The sequence below is a fragment of the Zonotrichia albicollis genome, chromosome 3, assembly GCF_047830755.1.
Source record: "Zonotrichia albicollis isolate bZonAlb1 chromosome 3, bZonAlb1.hap1, whole genome shotgun sequence".
In the NCBI taxonomy this organism is placed as follows: Eukaryota; Metazoa; Chordata; class Aves; order Passeriformes; family Passerellidae; genus Zonotrichia; species Zonotrichia albicollis.
The window spans coordinates 31,168,014-31,186,998 of record NC_133821.1 but is presented as its reverse complement, the minus strand read 5'-3'; the positions used below and the strand labels follow the sequence as shown (position 1 = coordinate 31,186,998).

General features: G+C 36.4%; 1 protein-coding gene across 1 annotated transcript in view; it reads right to left on the bottom strand.

Annotated features, from left to right (window-relative positions):
• Nucleotides 1–18,985, bottom strand: part of GPATCH2 (G-patch domain containing 2) — a 119,220-nt gene that overhangs the window by 7,774 nt on the left and 92,461 nt on the right. The window contains exon 9 of the mRNA XM_005483008.3: nt 7,797–7,879. Coding sequence (XP_005483065.2) covers nt 7,797–7,879 — 83 coding nt within the window. The remainder of the gene's footprint in view (nt 1–7,796; nt 7,880–18,985) is intronic.

Genomic DNA, 18,985 nt, shown 5'->3' with positions numbered 1-18,985 from the left:
TTTGATCTGACAGACCCATTTTATTTGCAAAATGCTTCTACAAATTCAAAGCTCAACATTGAAGTTATCGTTTATTACAGAATAATAAAGGAGCTATGATCTCATAAACTATTATTGTCACAATATTTATTTGTATGGTCCAATTGCTGGATAAGACTAGCATCAAGCATGTTTGGCTTATATTGGGCTGAATAAAACCAGAATACAGCTAGGATCAAGCTCTCAGATAACCTTATTTAAGAAAATGTAAGGGTTTTTTGTTGTGTTGCCTTTTTTTTTCCCTCTCAACCCCCCCAAGCTGTAAGAAACAAATGAAAGCATTGTGAAGTAATTTCATCTCTGGCCACCACACTATTTCTGATGTTAAGAAAACGGGGTTTTAAACAGTTCTGAGAAAATGGCACTGTACATAAATATAGTCTTACCCTTTCATCTTTCTTTTGTATGATTAAGACTTGTGAGCAGAACAGCAATGCCTTCGCAGAGCATACCACAACTATTATTTCCTCTTCTATCGCTCCCAGCAGCCTTAAATCCTTTAAATCCTTTCCTAGAAGGATCTCTTTTTGCTTGGGTAATTTTTGCAATACATGGCCTGCTAACCCTTACCCCCTACCCTGGATCTCACTTATGTCTATCACAGCAGAGTCAGTCTTTCTACCTCAAATCTTCCAAGGAGCATTGTGGATGGTAATTCACTTGCGTAATTGGCTCAAGAGATGAAAATCTTGTATCTGCCTCTCTTAGCCACTAATCTATCCAGCTGACTGCAAGCCTAATTGGCAGCTTGTTTAGTAATTTGGCTCCTAAAGTGTTGTATTGATGTTGGATAAACAGCCAATGGAAGCAGAAATGATACATGCTGATTCTCTTTAAAAGCTGGTGCACTTTCCCCCTCATTTTCTGAAAGCATTTAATATTTCATCTATTCTTTTTCTTTTCTGACTCCTCACCAGACAGATGAGCTCAGAGCAGTAGGGACTGATCCTGATACGCAAGGAAACCAATCAGAAAAATACATTGCTGTAGTCTGTCTTTTTATGCCAGCTCTCTCTAACTAGCAAAATGGGAATCAGACTGCCTAGATGTTTATGTTCTTAAAATTGTTTTGGGTAATTGCACAAACACAGCTTCAGAAGCACAGCCACCAGCTGCATGGTGATTTTAAAACTCAGTACCTGCAGTGATTTTCAAAATTCATTACATATGGCTGTGTATCTACTAAAAAACCCACAAAACACCAAACCAAAACTAAAACAACTCAGCTATGAGAATGCTATGAAAATTGTTTAGTTTAATATTTGAGACTGTTTTATTTCACCAGACTAACACATCCCTCACACTGAGCTATCTAAGACTATCTAAAGAATAACTTTAGAATTATTATGTTCAGGTAAGTCTGCTTGCATTGAATTTTATTCTAACAGAGAGAGAAGAACAGCAGAGAGGACATAGCTATGACTTCAGCAGGTGCTGGATGCCTCTGTATTTATCCTGTATCCACAGCAGAGTTTTGGTGATGTCTGCACTGCCATAGTTCATTCCTACTACTCCATCTCAAGGGCCTGAGTAAACACACCCTATCTTGAAGCATAGACTCTAGATTTCAATCTATTTTCAACTCTCATGAATATATAACCATAAATTCACACACCAATGAAGACTGTGACACTGAATTTTAGGTACAACTGGTTATCCAGAAACACAGATCACTAGGAATTGGATTTGCAGGTGCTCTTCTCCTTCCATTCTTTACTGGGTTACACTGTATGTGGAGTAAAACTTCATGCCCATTCAGTCTTTGCTGCTATAAAATTGGTTGGAAGAGTTGGTATTTTTAGATGGCCATTTATCCCTCTGTAAGGGGAATCTCTTGAATTTCCAAGACTATCTTTTCACTTCAGTCCAAAGGTCTTTGTTTCATGCCTTGTCTTTGATGACAGAAACCCCGTCACTGGATGGCACTTTGGAAGAAGCACTCTCACTGGGGGACATGGCAAAGTTCTGTTTAACTCCCCCAAAATTCAGCAAAATGAATCCCATCTGTTAAGCATTCCCTCACTTTTACAGAAAGACTCGCAGCCGTACAATGAAACCCAGTGGAAATCGAAAGCAAAAATTTTCTTTGTGAAACCCAGAGTATGTACAACAGATTTTTATTAGGAACTTTCCCACCAATTGCAAGGCTTTTACAAAAAGACAAAAATCTTGCCTGCACTGGAAACCTGATCAATGAATTTTATTTCCTCACATGGTAAGCTCCTCTGAAGTGTCAAAACTTTCTGCATAAATCTATCAGATTTATGCAAAGACCTCCTTCCTTATTCAGAAAGTGAATCATATGCTGAAAAACCTTTAAGAAAAGTGGTTTTTGCATAATACCAGGGACTGTTTGCAGCAGTGCTCCCTATTCCCTCAGGAGAAGGAAAAACTAGTCACCAACAACTGAGAGGTTGCTGTGGAGAGCTGGGATAAGAAATAATGCTGACTGAGAGAAAACTACATGTTTTAACTGCAAAACTGTCCATGTTTTAACAAAAATCCTTTGCAATTACCTAAAACTGACTGACAGAAATATCAGGTACTTCTTTTATTGGTTGAGTTCTAGGAAAACTACAGGACATCCATTTGCCCATTTGAGGAAGGTGATGGTTCTAACAAACTGCACATAAAAAGGAGGTGGCTCCTCTCTGTGGGGAACCACTTTAATATGATATCTGGCAGAGAATGTGCAGAACTTGCAGAGCACATAACTGCCCTTGAGGATGAGTCTCCCTACTGACATCTCTGTTTCACTCAAAGCCAGTCCTCAAGTGTACAACTGTTTAATGAAACTTGAAAATAATGCCTGGTTTAGCCTTTTCCCCCTCATATTTCCACTATATTAAGGGTACTCTCTTTGGTTATATTCTCCAGTAAGCTGGTTTATGGTTCTTGAAAGTGAAGCCAAAAAATCCACGGAATCACAGAACATCTCAAGGTGGAAGGGACCCATAAGAACCAGAAAGTTCAGCTCCCAATAGAGGCAATTTGAACGGTTTCCATAACCAGAAACAGCTACCCTTATGAAAGATTCCCAGAGTTATTCAGGGAATCATTCTTGAAGCTTCCACATTTCACAAGATAAGAGCCCGTAGAAAGACAGGCAGAGTCATGTTCTATCAATCTGAATGTTTCTTCTTGACTTTATAGTGGCTGTGTGTACAGCCTGTAGAATATTGTCTTCTCTCTAGATCACAAGAAACCCATCAGCAATTTTGCAGTGAAAGCTTGTCCTGGTTGAATAGCAGTCTTCTGAAGTTTGTTACTGAACTTTCTGAACTCTGGTGCTTGTATGTAAGATGCCTTGCCTGAACCAGTCACCTCAAGCTCAACACAGGAAGCCTTTTGCCCTGAAGGGACTGCAGCTTCCAATACTGGGTGGCACTCTGCAATCTTTTAACTTCTAGTTTGGTGAGACAATATGGTAGAAGAACCAAAAAACAGAAAGAAGTCCCTAAAATTTAACTTGCTGCCAAGTTACATACCAACCAAAGAAAAATGAGAGTCCATGGGCTGCACAACCAAGCAGGCATGAAGTGCATGCCAGGAAGGACTTTGGCAGACTGAGGGTAAGAAATGGTGCAATGAAATAAGGGAAAGGATTCCCAACATGCCAATGCTGTGAATTGCCCTGTGACAAGGGATTTCTGCTTATAGAGTTGTACATTTGGAAGACAGAAAAGCAGTGAATCAAGTTAAAAGCAAATAGGCTTATTGTCTAGAGTTTTGGAAATTTATGGTCAGTTCATCCAAGTACGCCAAAGTTTACCTTTTCCCTGAAACTATTGCACTAAGTTGGCCTTCACCACAAACTCAGCCTCAGCCACCTCTGTTATCACACTGTAATCACAATCTTTTTCAAATCATCGTTTTGGTTCTGCAGATATTCAGGTCTGATTTTTAATCACTGACATATTAAGCATCAGCAAAATAGTTTGCTTAGCTGTTCCATTGGCAATTTTTAAAAAGGAATGAAAACATGTACCCTTTTTGATTACCTTGTTAAAGTGAGTCATGATGGCATTATAGCAGTGCTCACTATTTCTGCTGTAATTAAGAAACTGTCATATTTTTCATTAAAACACATTCTTTAAAATGAGACTTTTAACTTGGTCATTTCAATCAGGACCAGCCTGAAGTGTGGCATGTGCATGCAACATGCCAACTAGATAAAGAATATGACATCTGAAATTTGTTTTTGTAAAAAGGTAAGCATTAAAGTGCCCATTACATGCATAGTAATTTATCTATTTTATATAAACATTTTCTACATTTTAAATAAAAAATAGTTTTCTGTTCTTATAATTGGTTTTTGCAGGTTTTTAACACTGCTTCAAACTGTAAACCACACTATGCAATACCAGAGAAAAAAGATTGTTTTGAAATAGAAATAAATTACTATTTACAAGGCATGCAAATATGAGATGTGAAGCAGAATTTGGGATTTTTTTCCCCAACACTTAAGACTTAGAGGTTTGTTATTTAAAAAAAAAATCTAAAATATCTCAGAGATTTAACAGGAGATGATAAAAATCAAAAATCTTGTACAGAAGAGCCAATTGGAAAGAAACTGGGATAAATGCATATTCAGTGTATGGTATCTAAAATTATGTAGCACCTATTGGTTTGATATGAGACTTAAACTAGATAATCTAAGACTGAAATTGCTGCAAATACTCCCAGTGCATGTGTTTCAAGTAGTAACACTACCTTGCAAAGAATGTTCTTTCTCTAGCAAAATTTTTGTTGTTGTTGCTATTTTATTATCACTTTCATTAAACTGGACCCAGTATTAGAAGGGCTAATTCCATGGCAATGAATTTGTTTGTCTTAGAGGTCCTTTTACAAACTTGAGAGCACTGTATTGCTGCAGTGAAATATGTCAGGGTGTCACATGAAATAGCTCTACCACTCAGGTAGTCAGAGGGGAGAGAAGGTCATTGAAAATGACCTGTTTTCACATGAGAACAGAATCACTGGAATAATATTGGTTTCATGGAAGAAGTCATCCAAAAGAGTATTTAAAAGGTACAATACCTCATACTTCAGTTGTGGGAAGTTATCAATTTTTACTAGTATCAGTTTTTTGATTGATTAATTAACTATCTAGGTTCAACAATACACATATGGGATATATGAAACATCCACAAAATAGAAAATTCATTCTAGGAAAAAAGACAGAATATGATACTCCTGTATCAGTACTGTCAGTTCCCACCCATCCATGCCTATATTATCTCCCATTTTCTTCACTGCTATTCAACACATCTTTTCTTCACCTTTACAAATGACATTTTTGAAACAATAAAATGCACTGTGCTGCTCAAACTTTCTTGCTTCAATGCTGTACAAGTAAAGCTACATCCTTTGTTACTAATATACACAAACCTATTGGTATGTGACTTTGACTGCAGGCTGAGAACGGGCTATAAATTTAGAAATCAATATCTAACTCTATCAATATTCATTTTACTTTTTCAATACAAAATACAAAGGTGAAAGAGCAGTAAATAAGCTGGAGTACTGAAATAAATTGGGTGTTCTTGTCACAATTAATAAATGTTTAACCAATCACACTGCTTGCTACAGAAGTCTGTGGCTTTGTAAAGTGTCTGAAAGTAGCAGGTGCTACCCTTGTGAGACTCAAACCCAGGGAACGCGTTCCAACACCTCTTTAGGATCGTTCTCATCAGTACTGCTGGACCTAAAGGCACAAATTACCATTTTCAGCACTGTGCAGATTTTCACAAGAGTTAATTTACCAAAGTAGTTTTTTCCAAATGCAAATGGGAATTTAGGAAACACTCTTACCAACACATTGACTCAGACCAAACTTTGCCAATTTGCAGTCCATGTTAGAAAACACTTGCAGTAAAGGAGTCATTTACAGACAGCCTTTCAGGTTTCACTACGGTATCAAATACAAACAATTTTGAGGAGAATGTTTTTTTCATTTCTAACTTCTGCTCATATAAACAACTGCTTATTTTTTTCTTTCAAGAAAGAAGCTCACAAATTCTTCCACATAAAATCAAACCCTTTTCTTCCCATATCTTAGCTAACTAAAACCACTGAAAGAAGAATAATCAAATAAGCAATCTCTTATTTTAATCCCAATTTCCAAATGTACATTCATTCTAAAAGAAAACCGTGTTTCTTTCATAAAATCTTATGGAACACAGACAAAAAGCAAGGCGTGCGACAGACAAACAATAATTTAGCTGTAGAAAGGTTAGCCTTTGAGAAAACTATAATAATCTGTAGCATGCTATACAGTTACAAGCCTATTCAATGTTAACCAAAGGTTCTATTTGCTTAAAAACTTACAAGGATGAAGTGCAGAAAAACAACAACTTTTCTAAGACCACAACAAAAATTCTCAATCCTCCTGATCACAAGAAAATTGAAAAGATTACCTTGAACTTGAAAAGAAAAGAAGGCACATCAGTTAAAAATTATCTTATATGATGCCTTTATCCAACATTATTCTCTGTTGCTCTTCATATAACGGCAAACTTTGGGGCAAAACCGTTTCTAAAACTGTGAGTTCATGGACACATAACATTGAATGACCACATATTTGCCTTAGTATCAAAATATTGGCTTTGTAAAGTTACGCAGAGGACCCAGCTTGTAAAATAAAATTCTGAATACTGAAAGCCCTAAGTAAAGTGAATAATAAAATTAATTTCACAATACTGTATAACCTCTCAGTACAAAATGACATCCTCTAGTACTTGAAAGTTGTGAAGTGAAAATCACCTTGTAGAAATAATTACGTTATTCTCTCTTCAGCCATTAAGTATTTTTCTTTCTTGGTTCACATATGTTCAGAGTTTTAGAAGCTGACCCATAGATTCTCTTTTTTTCATACTGCTGCCACTAAGGTACTTTTATAACATTGTTAATATTATTCCTGGTCTGTTTCTGCCACTGAGGTTTGAAACAAAGAAGTTTCGGGGGGGGGAATTCAGTCAGAACACAAGTATTAGGCATCTCTAAAGACATCTACTTGAAATATATTTGAAAATTCTATGTATTGCAAATATTGCTGCTGTAGTTTATGTTTGACTAGGACATGCAGTCCAGATTTCTATGTTAGAAATATATATAAAGGCTCACATACAACCTACTCTTTCTAGTATGCACATATATAATTAATACAACAAACTGATGAGAGTCCTATAAATCACTGCTAAGTATTGAAAAAGTAATTTCACAGCTGTGACATCAGCAAAATGCATCCAATGGTTGTGACCTCGCATCTGTAAAAATCTTTCAGAAATGTGCTTGCAAGGGCTTCCTGTTAATCTACAGCACTAATTTTAAAGCTGTGTTTCACAGCTTTATCACCATATTTTCTATTGTTTACCCAAGAATTCACATCCTAACTTTATTGTGCAGGGTATTTAGAGCATTCATATGCAGAAAACAAGATGCCTCAGGTCTCTTCCCTTGACATGTTTGAAGGGACATAAGCAGTAATCTTTGCTGTCTCAGTATATGAAAAAAGATTTATTGTCTTTAAAGTAGTGCTGTGCTACAAAAGACTGGAAATTGGCAATGATTGCAGGAGAGTGGAGGGAGCCTATTTATTTCTTAATCTTTATTAATAAATAAGAATAGAACACATTTGAAGTTATATGGGAAGTTATTGAATTTATGAAGCTTTTCCCCAGGTCACTGACCTACTGCTTTGTGTTTAGAGATTTAACATCTTGTGGTCTGTGCTCTGTCCCAGGGAAATTGGTTACCTGTGGGTCCTGGCAGGGGAGCAGCTTTCCTTCTCCGCTTGATGTCTCCCATGCACAATGATCCTAAATGTACACTGGTTTGCCTGCAAGTAATTATAGGAGAAAACTATTAACAAAGGAAGAAAACTGCCACATAAATACACAGCTTGTATAATCTGAACCTGTATCAAAACATTCTCAACCAAGATGAAGCTGCACAGTCAAGCCACCAATCTTGTTTATATCGAAACATAATTATGTTTGTTGACAAGCGCTCAGTATCTAAATGCAGCATCATAAATTGTTACTGGAATGAATAAATATAAATATAAAGGGAATGCTTTTTAATTTTCAAAACTGGCAATCTGTCTAGCTCAACATAAAACAAAAACACTGTTGCTCTTGACAGGAAAATAGCTAAGATTAATTATCTAAAGAGATCACAATGCTGTTTGTAGGTTATCAATAGGCTGGTAATGCTTTACTGTCAGAGCAGCATTTATTACATGGAAAATATTATCAATTTTTTTAAGGCAAGATGAAGAATGAATGAGAAAACATGAAACAGTAAACTCTTCAAAGGTGCATGAAATAAACTTGTAGCATAACAATTTATCCTCTTCTAATTCACTGGCAAGTTGTGAGAATATCACGGAAGCACAATATCTGTTAAGCTTCTTGAACAATTATGAGCTTGCACTTGGAGGCTGGAAAATTGATGGAGATGCAGAGGGTGGCAAACAAGCAAATGCTATTGCATTAAACCCAGCTGTTAGAAGTCAGTACCACAGGAAATGGTAAATTTGGAATTTTCAAGTGTTGGCTTTTGGAATAGAATCTCAAAGGACAATTATAGTTATTATTTTTCTTAAAGCAATATAGAATGCCTGCAGAATTGAATATATATAGCTGACTTTTCTTTTTTAAAGAACCAGAACAGAATGGGGGGGGGAAGGATGAAGTAATTTTAATATGTATCTATAAATGCTACTGAGAAATGCATTTCTTACCACATAAGTGTAGTGAATTTTGATAAAGTTACAAGCTGAAAATTGCATCTGACAATCCACAGCAGTATAGTAAAACTGTCACTCATGGGATTTGGTTTCAGTGTGGATATATGACTTACTCTTTATGGCATTTATAAACATTTTAAAGCTGGGCTACTTCTAAATGAATAACAAATGGTCATATACTGTGGAGAGACCTCAGATCTGCTCAATAATGTAAAAGAATGACAACAATGCCTTGATGAGTAAGATGACAATGTACAATCCTCTGCATATTTCTTCTAAGAAGATACAGTAGATTAACAAGTAGCACAGTGCTTGTATTTAAATAATAAAATATTTCAAGGAACTTATGTTTCACAGAGAAGTGCACTCTAGCTTCACCTAGTAAACCCTTATTTCAACACTTTTCTCCCTTTGTTTTAAGCCACATTTTCCTTCCAATTCCAACATGAAATTTTATCCAATTTAATATCAGGAACTCAACACAGTTGGACTAGTAAACTAACAGGATGATAATTTTCAGTTCTGAATTTAGCAAGAAATCAAGAAGTGTAACCCTTTCATAACTGATTGTATGATAAAGAAAATGAATATTTAAATACAATATGGGGCAACGCTAACTACAGAAAATATATTTGAGATGTTTGATCAGCAGTGGATCAGTATTTAACAATGGTATCAAACATGCAGAATAAGTTGTGTGATAGTCATAAATTATATATTCTACAGTGTGAAACTCTTGTTTTCTGAATGAAAAAGGGAGAAAGTCTGCAGGAATACAAGTAGGATAAAAGATAAAAATTAATAAAGTCAGGCAATTGAGCCTGAAGACCTGAGCCACAGCAGTAACAGTGAGCAGCATTTGAGTTATTTTACCAGAATTGATTATCTGTTACACTGCATTGAGATATCTAGATTATTGATCTGTAAGATTATGGTACTGGGGTCTCCCCACTTTTCCTCCAGGCACAGGGAATGGAGTTGCAAGGTAAGTAAGGACTACTTTGTTATTGTTGTCACCCTTCATGTAGAACACAGCAGTTACTTTTTAATTTAAAATCAATGAAAGTCTGAAAGGCAGCCTTGTTCCTTCAGCATAAATGAATCATTTGCCTTTGCCGATCACAACAACCCCATCACCAGCCAAGGTGAGCGTGGGTATTTCTTTGTTGTTGTCAAAAATTCCCTACACCACAAATAAATAACAATATGCTGGAGCACCAATTAAGCTTTGTCAAGCCCGGTCTGATGGCCGCTACCATCAAATGTTCAGCCAGCTTGTGATTGTAAAGCTGCATTTGCCTTCACCAGGGCTTAACATCTGATGTGCTCTGCCAGGGTAAATCACAGCAAAACAAAAAGCTCATATTTATTTATTAATTTATTTATTTAGAGAGGATCAGATAAGAACTATTACTGCTCTGGAACTGGCAGGTTAGACAAAAAGAAGCAGAGTTGTGAACCTGCACAGCACATTTTGAAATGCCTGTAATGGGGGTATTATAAAGTAGGGAGAACTCTGACCCTCAATCAGGCTAGGTTCAGTATTATGTTTCTTAGCATTAAATCAGAAGAGAGTGGATTACAGAAAGGAAGAAAGCTATTTGCCTGCCTTCTTTCTACTTACCCCTAGCTTGCTTCCAGCTATCATTTATAAATAGTGCTCTGGAGGGAAGCTAGGCATTTTATTAGGAAAAAAATAAAACTTGTTAAGACCACCTTGCCTGAAAACCTGGCTTTTGACGTGCTGGTGACAGGGACTGGAGCAAGCAGTGTCAAATGGAATAATTTTTAAGGAAAGACAACAGGAACTTGTCGCCTCATTGTATGCATTTACAAATAGAGGCTTTTCAGAGTATTAGGCCTAGTTAAAGCTGCCCTCTGGATAAAAAGTGTTCCCAAGCAGCCTCAGACAAGCTTGGGAGACAAACAGATGTGACTATGGTCCCTGGCGTTTGGCAAGAACACTCACTGTCAATAGGAAAAATATGAGCATGGACAGGGCATCAGCTGCACCACGGCCGAGCAGGCCTGCAAGTGTCACAGCAGCGGCAAACTTGTGGCAGAGGGAAACAAGAGGGCTGCAAAAGCCAGGCTGGTGTGAACTTACACTAGCATGCCAAGAATTTTTGTTGTTGTTGTTGTGTCATGCCTCAACGTATTAAGCAAAACACTGGAAAAGCTGCTGTCAGTTTTTATTCATTTTTCATCTTGCACACAGTGCAAGATTATCCTTTCTACATGGTAAATAAGAGTCTCAAAAATGAAGACAGACTGGGAAGGCAGCAATAACAAAAATAACTGAAAAAAGCTATTAAAATAGTAAATAAACCCCACAAAGTTTAGTTATTAAATCCCATAAATAAATCCCACAGATTTGATAGAACAAACACTTTTATAGATGCAATGACATGCAAAGAAATTCACAAGCATTTATGCATTTTTGTGAAACATTCCCTCTGACAGAAATTTTGCTATTTCCTCTTTAAATAGTGGCAGTCTCTTTATCATTTCTTTCTCTCAAGGTAGTTAAGATAATTTCCCTTACCATGGTAACATGTCTAGAATTGTCTCTTTAAGCTCCCCAAACATATCTGTGCCTACACAACCCAATCCCTTTTTCCACAATTTTCATAGCTCCACAGGCAAATATTTTTGGTGTACGCCTTTTCAGCAGTTACACACATTCACCTCTCCAAGACATTTTAACAGGTCATGTCAAATTTTTGTCTACCCTGACCTCTGCAGTCCATGGACCATGTGGTTACATTCTCCAAAGAAACATGTGGGGGAGCCAAGCTAAGGTGCTTTAAATGCAGTAAACCTACTGAGCAACTGAGGACCCAATGGGTTCTTCACTCTTTCACTGGTAGTTTTCACCCTTGCCACTATCAGAGTTAAAAGTTCACCAGTCACTAAGAACAGCACAATAAGATGGCTATAGGACAGCAGATACTCCTGAACACGTGTTCTAGTTCTCTGATTTATTACCTGCTTGTGTAAAAAAAACAAAACAAAACAAAATTTACTAATGAAGGCAGGTGTGGAAGAGTGTTTTTTATCTAACAGCATTTATCACATTTCTGTACACTAACTTGGAAAATCGGATACAGCGCATTATTATGGTGTAATAATGAAAAATATTTTCAAGAAAACTGATTTCTATTCTATAATTAGATGAATTGGTAAAGATCCATACATGCCTATCCATATTAATGCTATTAACATCTCCCACCTGAGGAAGAAACTCACAGTAAACAGTGACACCCCGTTCTGCCACAGTATCAGTGCATTCCTGTAGATGGCTGTAGAACTCTGCAAGTTTATCACCACTGGATGCTTCAGCTAATGGAGAGGCCTGATCAAAGTTTTTAAGCAAACTTTTTCGCAAGACATCACGAAAAGGAAAAAGTTACCTGGTTTGTATTTTAGAAGGGACTTGAGAGAATTATTTTGAAGGGGAAATCTAACTGAAACTCTCAGTTTTCAGTCTTAAAATATAGATAAAAAAATAGATATTCATATGGATATGATTGCAGAGAGAATGTGGTAGGGACAACTTAACTCACTTTAAGCTTGAAACTACCTGACAATTTCTTACAAGCTGAAATGAACAGGGAGAGTGTGAACCAATGTTCACAGCAGCAGTTAAGGATGGAGAAAGCAGAATTCAATTCTGTTTCTGTGGAACCCAGAGAAACAAGCTAATAAAATGATTAAAAAATTGAATGTGTGGAACAGCTCAACTTTATGAAAATCCAAAAATACCCTGAGCAAACTTCCTCTTATATAAGTATCTTTTACACAAAAATATCACATAAATGATTCTCCTTACACAGAAGCCTATCTTGTTTTTACATGGCTTAAAATGCAGACACTGCTGTATCTGGTAGCCAGTGGAACACATCCATTAGTGCTGCTTAAATAAGGGAGTCTGGAGGAACTTTAACTCTTACTGATCATGCTTAAATTACCACAGGTGGCAGGCAGATGCCTTCAAGAGCACTGGAGTCAACGGAACAGTTTATAGTAAGTTTAGAGGTAAACACCATTAAAACCGTATTATATATGTCTTTTTAAACATCTCTTAACACTAATACCTAATTCAATTAAGATGAACATGAAATTCTACATTCCCCTTTGAGTCTCCAGAATAATGGATTAAATTAAAATGTATCACTCCAAATACATGTACTAAGCAACTGGGGCTGTAAATTTGGGAAGGCTATTATGTATTATCTAGGTATAATGAATACTTAATCTTTGCCTCTGGCATGAGTATCAATATAGCCACAGAAAAGATGCATGATGATTTCATAATAGTACACTGAAATATGCAAGGTACATTTGTTTCTAAGGAAAATACATGAAAACCAATGGCTAAGCAAATTTATAAGGAAATATATCCTTTTTCCTTTGTGGTACACAGCTTATCAAAGCATGAATGCAGCCCCTAGTGTCTACTTGAACATCCAGAGAAGGGTGGCATGTGCAGTAATGCATGTGTCCCATGGACAGTTAGAGAGGGAAGGTTCCTTGTTCACCTGCCTTCTTTTACTCTTTTGCTTTCTTTTCAATTTTCTCAGACAACATTCAAGTGAAATCAGTTCCATGCTTGATTCCTCCTCACTCTTTACAAACAGTAAAGCTTTTCCTCAAACTTGTCTAAAGGATGACATCATCTATACAGCAGATTGCTTCACCTACTTCTGCAAGAGTGAAAACCATTACATTAACCAGAAGAGCTGTGCACTTTATTTCCCTTTTATTACATCTTAAAAAGATGGGATAAGCCCATACAACTCTATCTAAGTCCTTTCATACAACCCCAATCTGTTCACAACATAACTTCAAACATAAGGGTGACATACCTGTATTATTGAGGGTCCTGGTGCAATCCCATTAGGACTAGAATATAATCTTTCCCTGGCCCATGAGATTACCTCATTGCTTAATAAATACTATATCCTAACACACTCCTTGCTGTTATCTTGAGCAGGACTTTTCTCATTCAGACATAGTAGCTGTCCAAAATTTATCTGAACACTACAAATCGACACATTCAACTCCACACTGGCATAATTTTAGTGCACATGATGGAAAATAAAAACCTGCATCACTCCATATGATTTGACACCCACACTCAAGTCACTTAAGCACACTATTTGTGAAAAGAGACCCTAAAAAAATCGTTCAGTAGTAGAGGCCTACTGCCCTCAGAAAGGATAATGCATTGTTTTTCTTGGTTCTAATTAGTAATTTAAGCATATGTTCAGCATTTAACTCTAAATGTTTGCCTTTTCCCCAAGCTCAAAGACAGCTGTCCAAGATGTGAATGCCAGAAAACATTTAAATATCAACATCTGTTGAATTATGTTAATTTAGTGTAATATAATTGGGCATGAGTTGGAATTGATCAAAAGTATATGAATTACACAAAGGCAAATCCAAACCAATATCTTGGTGTACAAACAAGTCGCCAAGGAACACTGAAGGAATAAACCCAAAAAATACACTTCTGTCAAGAATTAGATAGCAAAAACTTTCCGTTTTCTTCAACAAATGACATGATTTCTCATTTTCAATACAGGAAATTAATATTTACATTAGCTCAGAATATAAATTTCATATTAATTTAGAATATTTCTAAATATTTTTGATGACAAGTTCCATTATTGTTTTGTGTGAAGAAATACATTATAACAATAAAGCTCATATTCATGCAAAGGTGAAATGTAGTTTGAAAGTAGGTTGCAGTAATAGAACATCAACCTGTTACAGGACATTATTTTTTCACAAATTCTAAAGCAAATATTCTTTGGTTTCTTCTGCATCTTGCAACAACACTGTTGCTACTTGAGAGATATGGGCCTCAGTCCAGCTCTGAAGTGATGAGGAAAATATCTTTACGACTTGAGCAGTAAACATGGATCTGAACAGATACTTTAATGGAAGGACTTGCTAATGTACTCAGCTACACTATTTCTTCCAGATATTTCTGAATACATATTTGTTTACCAAGAATGAAATTCACTAAATAACCTAAATATGGAACAAATGTATTTTTCTGGAAAGATTTAAAAACACACATTTTAAAGTTCTGGATTACAGCCATATAGAGTTAAGTTAAATTACTGCAAGCATTAGTGTTGCGTTCAACATCTTTTAAAATAGGTAAAGAATAAGAACCAACACTAAAAATTCAAGTACGTAATACAGTAGCACAAAAATGGAAGAAAATGAATTTTTATGTAATTTGAAGCAAACTATCTAAATTTTTTTCTAAACTCTTTCTCTCACCACACAAAATCACAGTCTAAATAGAAGTCAGTGTGCTTATGCCTCAGAATTTTAGCTAACATGCACCAGGGGATAATGATTTACACACATGATATTCAAGGATCCTTTTGAGATTAGTAGGAACCTGATGCAAAAATTGCAGAATTTAGTGTGCAATAAAACCAGAAAGAGGGAAACCCACCCTTCCTTCATGCATGGCCATTGATCTTCATCCTTACAATAGCCAGCTTCCATGTGCCTTTGTGGAGAAATGCAGAGAGACAAAACCAAATTTCTTGTGGTGGGAGAGATGATGGGACAAATGAGAGGTGGAAAACCAGAGAGCAAAACAACTTCCTTCACTGCAGAGCTGCTCAACCACAGCTTAAACAGTTTGTGGGATGACAGTGCAAGCCCCTGTGCACAGCTCCTCCTCAGACCTTACACAGCAGGAAGGGTCTTCAGACATCTGAAGTATAAATTAACTTTATCCTTATGCCATTAATATTTTAACAGGCAAGATGAGACAAAGTTTAAGCTCTGGAACACAAAGCTGTGCAACAAAGAGCAAGACACGGCATCTAACGCAGCGGAACATGAGAAACAAGCACACCATGTGCTAAAATTTGGTCACTTCAAAGTGAGAGATTTCCTATCAGTTCATTCAGGTTGAAAATTCAAACCAGATAGTACATCAGAAAGATCCAGACTTACATAATTTCTAGAGGTTATCTGATTTTGCTTTTTAATTTACATGCTTTTAAAATCAGGAAAACATAACTTCCTGTTAGTTAACATAATCATATACCTGGAACTCCATTTTAAATGACAAATTTTCAGTACCTTTTAGCAGCTTGTTTATGTACCTTATTATAAAGTATATAAGATTTTAGTGCAAGAACAACAAAATTCAGCTAGTAGTTTTATGTTAAAGATGGAAAAAAATCTGCTCAGATCACACAAAGAAACGTATTTGCGAAACAGAGTACAGTTCAAAACTTTTGCTATTTTTACAGAAGTTCTCATTATGCAAATTAAAAGGTGATACTTTCAGGACATTAGATGACTAATCAGCATTTATTCAATAGATACTTTATCCATGAACCACTACTGAGGCTCTAAGATTTCCATAAAATTAAAGCATCACACACTGGCTACATTTTGAAACAACAATTAAACTGTCATGGCCCTGTCCTCCTCTCCCATGTGAAAATCTTTTCAGCACCTTAAAAATAAGGCCACGGTAGAGAAAACTCAATCAGGAATTGCCCTCTCCCAAAACAGCACCATCTTTTACCCTTTCCAGGGAAGAAGAATACCAAACTGATGGAATAATGTTGTCCCTGAGGGTGACAGCAAGGGAGGGAAGCAATGTGTCCTCAAACATTCACATAATTTAATCTGGAACTGCAAATATTATTAAGCAGCAATCATAACAGCACAGTTACTGCTTCATGGCACTCCAAAGAGGAGATAAAACTGCTTAGTTGTTAATTTCTAATGATGTAAACACATTTGGATTTTAATGTTGTATCTGAATCTCCTGCATTATTAGCTCTGGGGTTATAAGACATTAACTTACTACCTTTAATAATTTTACACTTGAATTAAAAGGCATGTTTAAATATGACTTTATTTTAAAGTATTTTTGTTGAGAATATGATGGCATAATATTCATGTAATGGCAGAAGCAAATCACCTAATAAAACAGCTATGCATTCCTTTGCTTTTCTGCAGTGTAAGTATGTGCACATCTTGGTGTATAATTTCCAAAAACTGGCTGAATTCACCTCCTCTGGTATTGTAATTTCATTCCGCAAAAGCCACATTAAACAATTACAGTTCTTGTAATTAACCAGTAGTCTAATGTACAGTTTTCTTATCCCAATCCATTAACAGCTGCTCAAAAAACGTAGTAATTAATGGTTTCATTTATTTTTGGCAAACCTGCACCTCGACAAATAGTTTTGTATCTGTTGCAAATTAGGACTCTTTCCCAAACAACAGATGACACGATGGGGAAGTGGGAGCAGGAAGAATCCTTGCACATCTTTGTCTCTTTAGAAGATCAAATAAAGAGCAGCTGTAATGTTATTTGTCACATCTGTGTAAAGAGCTACCATGTTCCGTATCATCACATGGAGATGAACAAGTGCTGTACAAACGCACAAACAGGGTTTATCCTTTAAAACCAGGAAAAACAGAAAGTTCCAATTTTAACCAAAATAATGACACACTTTTGAAAAGCTCTCCTCAGGTTTGGTGTAATTCTTTCTCTTACAAGCTTTCTTTAAATACTAATTCACAGAGAACACAGTTATAAGAACTAAAAACATGTGAGAGTCATCCTCTTGTATCAGCACACGGCACAAATTTAAACTGGACTGTGAACAACTAGGGAAAGGAGGGAAAGTGAGGGTAGAAAAAAACCATGAAGAATTTCAGACTGTGCTGTTCACCATGGCAGGAGAAGATTTCAAAGACTTCTGGCCAGCTCATGTGATCACTGGAGGATTTGCACACATTGATTAAATTTTTAAAACAGCCTCAGTTAGGTAGGTGAAACCTGGCATGTAAAATTCTACTCCACCTTGAAACCTTTCATGAATATGACTTAGCCTTCTTTCAAGCCAGGATTGAACTGCATAGGAACTAAAAGTAGATTTTTTTTTTTTTCCTTTTTCAGAGGTCTTTGGGGGAACATTGGCATGTGGAAAGCCAATACAGAATTATCAAGATTCAACCCAAAAAAATTACTAAGCGGTAAGAATTTGGGTGCTATTTTCCTTTCAGTTTCTCAATTCAGGCATGTATTAAATTATAGTTACAATACAGTAAGAAAAAATAAATATGTAGATGACATAACTCATGGTAGTTAACTGGAGCACACTACAAAAAAATATGACACAAGACCTCTATGTAAAGGAAATAATTACACAAGAGTAACTTATTCACAGTCCATGGGTTTCCCAACCTGCAATTCTCTTGGTTCCAGATTTCAGCATAAATTACCTAGTTATCACATCAACTGTATGACCAAAGGCAAAAGGTGGTTAAGTATTCTGGTTATTCTGTCAAATGAGACCAAAGGTACTTCCCCTCTTCATAATGGTATTGTGAGGAAAAGTACATTATGTATTTAAATACAGAGACATAGCTGTGTGATGGAGGTCCACCCCCACAGTAAACAATGAAATTACATGTTCAAAATCACATTACAGCAGTTCAGCAAAATATCCTTCAACATTGTCCCCATTGCCGATCAAAGGAATCTCTTAGCCACGGAAAAATCTCCTTTAGGTAAGTTTTCAGGTAATTTTTTTTTTTTTGTAAAATTTTAAGGAAGTGACTTAAGAAAACATATTTTACCTTATGAGGAAAGCAGGCAAAGAGCCCATGACCAGCTTTGGCAGTTCAGCTGCCAAGCAGCAACTTGTTAACTCCCTGTAACTCAATCATGTGCAATTGTTTGCCCACTGCCTCAGGCTACAGACAGACATTTGGTCTGCTAACAACTGCGCCAGATGAAGACATTACTATCCCAAGCTATTTGTTATCACACATCTGCTGGAGATTATCATCTCCACAGCTCTGCTGGAGGAAAAAATCATGTGAGCAGGCCTTAATATGGTTTGTACAAAACCAGCCAATTTAATTTAAATAGGTGACTTGAGCTAGCCAGGCTGGTTTAGCCCAAAGCATATTAAAAAAATCAGAAAAAACCCCCTTCTTTACTGGCAAAAGAATAGGGAGCAAAAAAAAAGCAGCCAGAAGAATTATCTATCACCTTTAAGCAGTGTAGCTGCCTTGGGGAGGAGACTCTTCCCATCCTAATGTAAAGAGATAATGTAAACAGAGAACTTTTTCAAGGCTCTACAGGAGAAGGAAATGCAGCTTTTAAGAGAGTATTTTTTGGTA